General features: G+C 39.0%; 1 protein-coding gene across 1 annotated transcript; it reads right to left on the bottom strand.

Annotated features, from left to right (window-relative positions):
- Positions 1-408: 408 nt before the first annotated feature.
- NABP1 (nucleic acid binding protein 1) lies at positions 409-9,692 on the bottom strand. Its single transcript, XM_004601230.2, has 6 exons — positions 8,995-9,692; positions 8,494-8,632; positions 5,285-5,356; positions 3,437-3,512; positions 2,735-2,801; positions 409-1,737 (listed from the first exon to the last, which is right to left on the bottom strand). The coding sequence occupies exons 1-6, from the start codon at positions 9,083-9,085 to the stop codon at positions 1,568-1,570; spliced, it is 615 nt and encodes a 204-aa protein (XP_004601287.1). The 5' UTR covers positions 9,086-9,692; the 3' UTR covers positions 409-1,567.

Here is a 9,692-nt window from a genome sequence, read left to right as displayed (position 1 = left end):
ATTTAGCAAAAATAGATTACCTGTAACCATTGTAGGGATAAAAGAAAATTTTGTTACATATAAACCCATTAAGAATTATAAATCATATCAGTGGTTCATAACCAACTCATCACTTCCTCTATGCCTACATCCTTAACAGTACCTAATGTATTGTATGTACTGATACATGATGATGTGCGAAATACGGAACTAAAACAAACACATAATCTGGCACAGAATTTTTATCTTCATAGGTTCCTGCAGTTCTCAGAAGACAGTCTACTCAAATTACTTTGTGATATGAAGTCAGGGGAAAGAAAAAGTGACATATTTAAGATTAGTAAAAGCCAAGTTAAACTTGCCATTTTAACCAGAGTAAAATGAACTTGGCTTTATACTATGTAAATTAAAGGAACAAAATTAAGTCTGTTAACATTAATGCAAGTTTTATTTGAGAGAATTTCAAAGAGCTGAATTTTTAACAAAAAAAAAAAAAAAAAGAAAGAGTAGTCATCCACCCCCTACAGTAATGAGTGAAACTGGGGACCTCTTTTATACATACATCAGTACTAACTTTGCATTTCTGAATAAAGCTGCATTTGCTTCTTTGACAGTCATTTCTTAACTTCTGTTAAGGCTTTGTGAACTGTGTTCAGAAAATTTGATCACACACACACCTCAAATAAATTAAGTACCTAAGAGTTTCACTCAAGGCTGAGTATCTCTAAGTACCTAAGATCCTATAACTTAAGAGTGCTATGTCACTACATAAAATTCAATTTGAATCACCTTCACTATAATTTTACCGTAATTTAAAAAAATAATTAGATCAATGTTTTCAAAGACATTGTAGTTCCCTATTTGACATGGTAGTTCCGAAAAATTTTTAAGGCCTCAGTTTTAAATTTTCCTCCAATGAAATACACAGAATTGACAAATACTAAGAGTGCAGCCCTAAAATAAACAAGATTTTTACCTAAAAATTACTTTTTACCACACAGATCACAATATGTTCCAGAATTCCGGTAACATTTTTGGAAATAAAACAAGAATTTAGATGGCTCCATGTGACAGTAGTCAATGAAGAAGACAATCAGTAATAGAGTCACATTCAAAACTGTTCATAATGACAAAGCTTTTGTTTTTCTGGTAAAGGTTTTTGCTTTTGCTTGTGTGTGTGTGGTTATTGCTTTAGCTTGCAATATTTGAATGTAAGACAAAGATCATCTCCCACTAAGCCTTATTTTAAATATTACAAAAAAGGACACAGAATATAGACTCATAGAGGCTATAATGCTCTTGAGTAACTGACCCATGAAAAGGGTGCAGGACTTTTCAAAGGATATCTGAGAATCTTTTTGTTCTAAAAATAAATGCCCCTACTTTTCAAAGTGCTCCCATTCTTCAATAGGAGACAAGCAGCTTTACAGTTTTTCTATAAAAACAAACCACTCATGTTAACAAACCAAAAACATAAAAGAAAACCAGCAATGGACATAGTCTTCACAGTTAACAATAAATAAAAGTGCAATAAGTGTTCAAGTAGGGCACGTAGTTTCGAAACTACGTGTTGAGTATTTGGCATAGGTCATCTTTTAAAGGCTCTCCGAGGGTCCCTGCCATTACTTATTGTGGTCATAACTGTTTGATTACTAGCTGTTCCTGGTAGCTGTGGATTTATAGGTCCCCGGCCATTGCTTCTACCAGCATATGAAAATTGGCATCCCCTTGATTCTGGGCCAGTGGAAACCCCATTTCCTAAAAAAGAATATAAAAATTCATCACTATTTTCAGTTACTTAACTATAAAAGTCCACCTATTTGAAGTTCTAACATATATCAATGCTTGCAAGTATTAATAGAACAAAACAAATGCCTTTATTCTTCAACTACTTGAAATCCAAATAGATTCTAGATAATCATTGAAAAACTGACTTTTCAAATGTTACATACAGTAAATATACTTACTTTTATGTTGTATTAATAGGACAAAGTGAAAAAGATTACTTGGACAAATAAATGACAAAACTAGTGTAGAAAAGAAAGGATAGGTATACTGTTTGTAGTTTTAAAGAAAAAAAAAGTCTGATTGTACTGACATTTGGTTCAAATATGACTACTATTTCGAGAAATCTTGCTTCTTCTAAAGGAAAACAATGCAGTTTTCCACAATGTGATAATCCAATCAGTTACACCTGAACATGATACAGTCAATCTGGTCAAATAATGCTTCAGCTACCTAATGAACTCTAATTACATAAGTATTTTTCTCAGTCATTTAAGAACCAAGACTTTTAAAGATCTTTAATATGAATTCAAGGGCTATTAATATGCTGCTTCATAGTCTTTGAAGGACAATAACAATCTTTTCAAAAGGAAGTTATCATGTGAAAATTAAGGTGACCGATTAATTAATCTAATGATAATAGCGCTACACCAGAAGAAAACAATCCTGCATCTACTAGATAATAACAAGATTAGAGAAATCATACAAAAATCATCAATATTTGGATTCTTTATTATCTAGTGCTTACCACTCTATTCCCAGTAAGATCCTTATACTTAAATATAGAATGTACTCAACAAATCAGCCCAAGATAAGCTTCCTAAAAATCAGTATTAAGAGCAGTCTCTGTTAACTGGTTCCCACTTTATATTAATTTATGCCTAAAGACAAAATTTTATTGCAACCTTTCATAAGAGATTGTTTTCTTAATTCCTATACCTGATCACAAATATGAAAAAGAAAATCTTACCAACTGGTCCAAATGTACCTGTACCCATATTACTGTTCATGGAATTATTCTTCTGCTCACTGTGTGCCTAAAGAAAAATTTAATTTAACCAAATGAATTTTTATAAAACTGCCTTCATACTACTAAAGTCTTTTAGTACCTATTTTATACTTAAAGATCTTTAAAAGACATTCTTCAAGATTTATCAAACTTTACTCAATATGAAGTATTTACCAATGCTTCCCAACCTTTTATAACTTTTGCTAATCTTACATACACCTTAATATCATTCCCCACTATCACAAGAGCTAAATGGTACATATATTTAATATGATGCTGCTTAGATATGAGCAGACTCAAAATAATGAAATGTCTACAAAAGTATTTTAGGGCCAGAAAGACAGTACAAGGGCTAAGAATTTGCCTTGGATATGGTCCACCCCGTATCTATCTCAATACTCAGAGAGCCACTCCGGACTACAAAGCTGGGAATCAAAAATAAATTAAAATAAATAAATAAATAAATAAATAAATTTTTTTAAAAAAACAAAGCTGGGAGCACCACTCAAAACCCAAAATAAACATATATTACATATATAGTATATATGCATGATTAAGTTGTCTTCCTTATACTCTGTTATAAGGTTTGAGAGCTCAAAGAATTATAATTAATCAAAATATTACCCTAACCACAAAAACAGACTGTATATTTGGATTAATTACCCCTTTGCTCTGCTGTCCTCGAAAGTCTAGGTTAGGTTCACTGAAATTTGGCACTTCTGAGTAAACCATACAAAATCTGAAAGAAAAAGGTAAGTAACTTCAGAAATAAAGAAACCAGCCTTTCTTATGTGGTATGTAAAACAAAGAAATGAAGAACTGAGGTGTCAAACTAAAAGAAAGCAACAAACTACATTTACATCAAAACTTTCTAAATGCTATATTCAAAAAAATACACAATTGCCTGTGTATGTAATGTATGAAATCATTCTGTTCATGAGTTTCCTGTTTTGTTTGTTTTGGGGCATACTCAAAAGTGCTCAGGGCTTACTCATGACTCTGCACTCAGGAATCACTCTGGTGATGCTCTAGGGACCATTTTGGGTGCCAAGAATTGAATTTGGGTCAGCCATGTGCCTTACACACTATACTAATCTCTCTAGCCCTCTGTTTTGTGTTATCATTCCTCTGTACTACAAAAACATAAAACATGTCAAAGATCAAGGACACAGAAACACATCTTTGTCCTGTTTTTCCACATAGGCGGATGCCACTCAACCATGCATAGGTTTCCAGAGTGGTTTTTCCAGTAGTGGTGATGGATTTGCACTGATCCATTCACACACTCTCATCCAGTCCCTCTTTTGACCAATCACAGTGAATCTGCAAAGATAATCATTTAAAGTTAAGAGTGGATTATGCAAGCAATTAAAAAGACAACTGGCAATCAAGATAAAAGTTTTCCTAATACTTTCAGGTGACTGGCATTTATCATTCACATAAATTAAACATTGTCTTATTTCCTCACCTTACAAATAAATTAGAACCAGTGCTGCTAAATCCCAGACTGAGTCTAACAAAGAATCTGTCACCAAGAATTGAGTGACTTCCAAGGGTTCTTCACCTAACTGATCTCCATTATTATGAACACTTCTTTACCACATCAAAGCTGGGACAAGGATCTGATGACTGATCATTGATGCTAATACCTACCATTAATAACACTGCTCTAGCCATTTTCTAAATATGTGGACACAAGCAGCTTTCAAACACTAGCCAAAATTCGATATGCCTCAAACTACCTTACCCTTGAAATATGGAGAATTTTTCCTTTTCATTACTGTCACTTGTGGCTTCTTTCTTTAAATATTTTCTCATTTGATGGACATTAAGTAGGTTTCTAAGCATGAACAAAATAAAATGGACTACTAACTTGGCTCACTGCCTACACCAAGTTACAGAGGACATCCCAAAAGTCTAGGCTAGGCACAGAGGCTGAATTACCTTTACACCCCTAGAGAGGATGGTTCCTCCAAGTCAGGGTGGAGATTAGCAGGCTAGGAGTGTATGGAAGCTCGCATTGCGGCTGCCTGTACAGGACCTAGACTGTGGATAAATACAGGACTTCAATTTGCATTGCTTTTAAGTCCTTTCACCATAGTCAGACATACACAGTCAGACATAAACAAAGAAAAAGAAAATTTAGACATGGCCTAGAACTCATTATCTACCTTCTTTACTGAGCAATTTACTAGAAGACAAAACCCATTACAAAAGACACCTGTGGCACCTCAATGCCATGTGCTCATGGCCTACAGAATGGTCCCACAGGGACTTGTCGCAAAAGTGCAGTTTCTTAATGGCCGTTGCCAGGAACAAATCTGATATTCTCCACCATAAAAAGAAACCTATGGCTGAGGGCTGTTAAGTTAATATATTGTGCAAAATAATTTTCAAAGCTGTTGAAGGACATCAGTTTGCCAGTCTGAAAGGAGCCAAGAGGTTTACGGCTTAGATCTACACTTACGCTTAGATATGATTAATAACTTAATTATATAAAATTATACTTACTCTCCAATTTTTTGAAGTTCACCACCCCGTCCAGTATAAAGTGTCAGACATCCTTTCCACATGGATGCGTACCTATAAAAAGAAGTAGCAGAACTATCTGTGCCCTTCTCCAATCAAGTAAACCTTTACCATTTTTGCATTATGGAGCATTTGGGAATGGAGCCCTCTGTCTACAACAGTATCTCAAATACAATTAATCTAATTTGATTATCCTCTTGGCTTATTTTAGGGGTGCGACACTCATGCAGAGCCAGGGACAGAATCTTGGCTTCCTGCAGGCAAAGCACATACATAGTCAGACCACTGAACTCTCTCTCTGGTCCCTTTATAATCTTCTTATGGGAAAAACTCACAGAAAATTATGCTGCCAAACCTTGACGGAATTCTCTAAATAACTAACCCTAGGAAATATAATGTCACAGCAAAGCAAACAATGTCCTACTTCAAGTAAGCCTTTTTGTTTGTTTTTGGTCAATTAATAAAGAAAAAACTTGCAACTGCATGTATTCAAAGCATAAAACTACTTCTTTGTGGATACATAAATTCAATAACATCATGTTTGACTTTTAGTCTGACTGATTAAGTGTAGTTAGACACTAATGTGATAATTTTCTCCTTGTAACCATTCAACGCTTATTCTGGAGCTATTGAAACTTTCGCAAATGTAATCAAGAAGCTGAAAAATAAATGAAGATTGCAAATAATTCACCTGTCTTTCCAAATTTGTAATTCTAAGTGCCAACTAGGCTGAAAAAAATTGTTTACTCTAACAATTTCAAATGCAGACGGTACCATTAGAAAAAATAATCACAGCACACAAATCTAAGCAAAATGTAAATTGGCTCAAAGTTTGATTTTGGATCTTTGTGCTATTAATAATTCATGACCCCAAATAACATTTATTTATTTATTTATTTTGGTTTTGGAACCATACCCAGAGATGCTCAGGGGTTATTCCAGGCTCTGCCCCGGGGAGTTAGTGCTGACAGTGCTTGGGGAACTATATGGAATGCCAGGGATCAAATGCAGTAGGGCACTGCACGGCAAGTACCCTAAGTGCTGTACTATCTCTCCCACCTCACAGAGTAACAGTTTAACAGAACATTGTTTAACTTAGTATAACCAGTTTTCTTAATAAAGATTAATAAAAACTTTCTACATTATTTCTCTTCATTTAGTAAGATTTACTTGGGGCCGGAGACATGGTACAGCAGTGAAGGTGCTTGTCTTGAACGTCACAGACCCAAGTTCAATCCCTGGCATCCCCAGTCCCTCCCAAGCACTGCCAGGAGTGATCCCTGAGTACTAAGCCAGAAGTAACCCCTGAGTATTGCCAGGTGTGGCTCAAAAGCAAAATGAAACCAAAAAAATGACATTCAAGACTCCATTTACAACCCTTTCATTATTTAAACAACAAAAGTGTACTACATTTTAAATGAATCGTGATAAATATGAATGCACACTGAGGGGAAAAAAGGAAGTTAATTACATTTAAAATATTTAACTCACTTGTTTTAGAAAGGATTGTAGGACTGCCTGATCAAACAGGTTAAAACCCAAAGTTATTTAGCTGTTTAGCCCATTCTTTAAAAGCTATTTTTCTCACATTCAACAAAGATTTAAGGGCACTAGAACTGGCAAGGCCCTCAGTGTATACAAAACAGCATAATAAATCCCATCTTACAGAAGAGGAAGTTGAGGAGTACTAAGTTAGGAAACAGTATTTTTTCAATTTTGAATTTTCCTTTTAATTGTATGCATTGCTAACTGTTCCACTCGGAATCTTTGGGGTTGTTTGGGGCCACACCTACAATGCTCAGGGCATACTCCTGGCTCCAGCTGGCTCTGTGCTTAGGGATCACTCCTGGTGGTGCTCAGGGGCCATTTGTGGTGCTAATACTCAAACCTAGGTCAGCACAAGGCAAGCAGTCTACTTGCTGTACTTTTCTCAGGCCCCTAATCAAAATCATGAATTGCTTAGTGTAAAAAAAAAAAAAAAATCTTTAAATGGGCCTACCTATGTATTTATAATCTATGCCTAGAAATTATTTGGAATGAGGTACTTTTTACAGTATATAAACCACAGGATGAGATTTGACAGCCCCCAAAATGCTAATCATTAATACAGCTTCCCAGGCATGAATTACTCTTTGTCTAAGAGATATTAAGTTTAAAACACACAATCCGTGTCACCATGAGTCAGTGGATGGGAATTAAATGTCTAAGTTCTGACTCTCACTTCCTTCTTTGATGACTCTGCACCTCACTTCCTGAAGATGGTGTAAGGCTTGTAAGATCCAATCTAAGGGCTTTAAGTCTAAGTTCCTATATTCATGGAGATCATGGTAATTCATGGTAATGCAATATTACCAATTTCCCCCCATTTTTTCCAGTTATCACCAATTAATTAGAATTTCATTAACCACAAAGCTTCCAAAAGCCTCTTCCTGCTTTTTAGCCTTCAAATATAAATATTTGGTAAAATACGGTTTGCTTTTTCTAAGCTGCCTTAGTAACCAACACGAAACAAAATATTGCTAAACTAGTTTTAAAAGCCAATCTGCCAACTTCTAAATATTACTCTCATCTTTATACAACACAGGCATTATAGGGGGTAGGCAGAACTCATTTTCCTGAATATGCCTTCCAAATTTTGTAAACTTCCCCTCTTTTAACACCTGAATACAAAGTCGACATACCAAAAAAAAAAAAAAAAACCCAAAACAGAACAAAAAAATTGCTCAACTTTCCAACTACAACCTTATGTCCTCACGGTGTAAATAAAATACGTAAAATACTGCCAGGCTTTCAAGTCCCTAAAGTGGGGGTGGAGGAGCAAACTCTGACAGCTACATTAAATAACTATGCGAAAATCAAAATGCTCATCTTACCAAGTTGCTCGAAAACTCAATCATCCTACAAGAATACCTAAAACCGAAAGGGAGTGGACGGAGGGAGGTGGAATGTGTTGGGATTCCTGGCTGAAGTGCCTGTTTTTAATGGCAAGTGTCCCCAAACTCAAGTGTCCCCATTAGAAGTTACTACCCAAGAGGGGCCCAAACTTCCTCGGACCAGCTCACGGGCCAGCCGCGAAACTTGCCAAAGTTCCACAGTCTCGGGAGTGAGCCCAACCGAGTACCTGCAGGCTGCTGCGGGGGAGGGCAACCCCCCATGCCCACCGCCCCCGCCCCGCTCCAGTGCACACCTACCCTCTGGTCAAACGAATAATATCCCCTGGCTGTATAAGACCTCCGATTTCATCCCACACGGAAATAGTGATGCTGCCCGTTTTATCTGCTACTTTGCATGATCGCACTTCATGGCCGTCTTTGGTTTTGGTCACGCGTCCTGCGAGGAATTGAAAACCAGAAACGGGGAAGAGACAGGGGGATGGTTAGAGCCAGCAGGACTCCCAGGGAGGTGGGCTGGCTGGGTTCCCGGACCCTCGCGCACCGAGCGAGGCGGCGAGTGCCGGACGCCCGGCCCCTAGCCGAGCCGCAGGAGCTGCAACACGCTGGGGGGTGGGGGTGGGGGTGGCAGGGCCACGTGGAAGGGGGAGGGAAGAGGAGGGAAGGGTGGAGACAGAGGGATGGCGCGGCGGGGGGAGGGGAGGGGAGGGAGTGGGGGAGGGGAGGGGGAAGGGAGCCCCCGGCTCCCCTGCCCCGGAACGCACAGTGGCGGCGGGGCTAGGCTACGGGACCTCCACTTACCTATCTCCAGGACAATAAAGACGACATTTAAGTTTTTCAGTCCGGGCTTAATATCTTTTATAAAAAGAGGTGGGTCGTTGACCCCATTCATAATCGAGGCAGGTGCGGCTACGGCTGCCGAGAAGCGGATGGGCAGGGAGCGGGACAAAGCTTCCCACCCTCCCGGGCCAGGGGCGAGGGCGGAGGGGCGACCTTGGGCGGGGGGGCGGGGGGTGGGGGTTGCACCGCACGGACCGAACGCAGTTAAGTCTGGGACCCAAGAGACCTGCCCCAGACCACACTGAAGTCTTTTTAAAAAGAGAATGCAAAAGAGAAAAAAAAAAGCAAAAAAAAAAAAAGTAGGGTGGGAGACAGAAAAAGGGAAAAAAAAAAGCACTCACAAGTTCAAAAAGAAAAAAAAAAAATAAGACGAAGCACTCGGCACAGCAGCCCCACGCCCAAGCGGGCGGAAGGCGAGGCAAGCGTGCCTAGTGCCCTCTCAAAAGAAGGAAGGGGGGAAAAAAGGGGGGCGGGCAGCGAAGGGGACTGAGAGCCTCGGTCCTTAGAGCCGCTCAGACACACACGGACGCACGCGCCCAGGCCGTTCCCGGCGCCGGGGAGCGACGGGCTGTGACAGCAAAGAGAGGGAGCAGCGAGCGCAGAGCCGCACAGCCGGCGTCCCGAACAGCGACTGGCGAAGGCGCCCGCGCGCCCGCAGG

This window comes from Sorex araneus, chromosome X (genome assembly GCF_027595985.1).
Source record: "Sorex araneus isolate mSorAra2 chromosome X, mSorAra2.pri, whole genome shotgun sequence".
Taxonomy (NCBI): domain Eukaryota; kingdom Metazoa; phylum Chordata; class Mammalia; order Eulipotyphla; family Soricidae; genus Sorex; species Sorex araneus.
The sequence above is the reverse complement of the archived record's forward strand: the minus strand, read 5'-3'. Positions and strand labels throughout refer to the sequence as shown.

Excerpts from the sequence above, each read along its gene's own strand:
- NABP1 (XM_004601230.2), bottom strand. The coding sequence starts at position 9,085 with ATGAATGGGGTCAACGACCCACCTCTTTTTATAAAAGATATTAAGCCC. Across the intron at positions 8,633-8,994 it reads CTTTATTGTCCTGGAGATAG|GACGCGTGACCAAAACCAAA; the intron begins GTAAGTGGAGGT and ends AATTCCTCGCAG. Across the intron at positions 2,802-3,436 it reads GAGGACAGCAGAGCAAAGGG|GCACACAGTGAGCAGAAGAA; the intron begins GTAATTAATCCA and ends ATTTTTCTTTAG.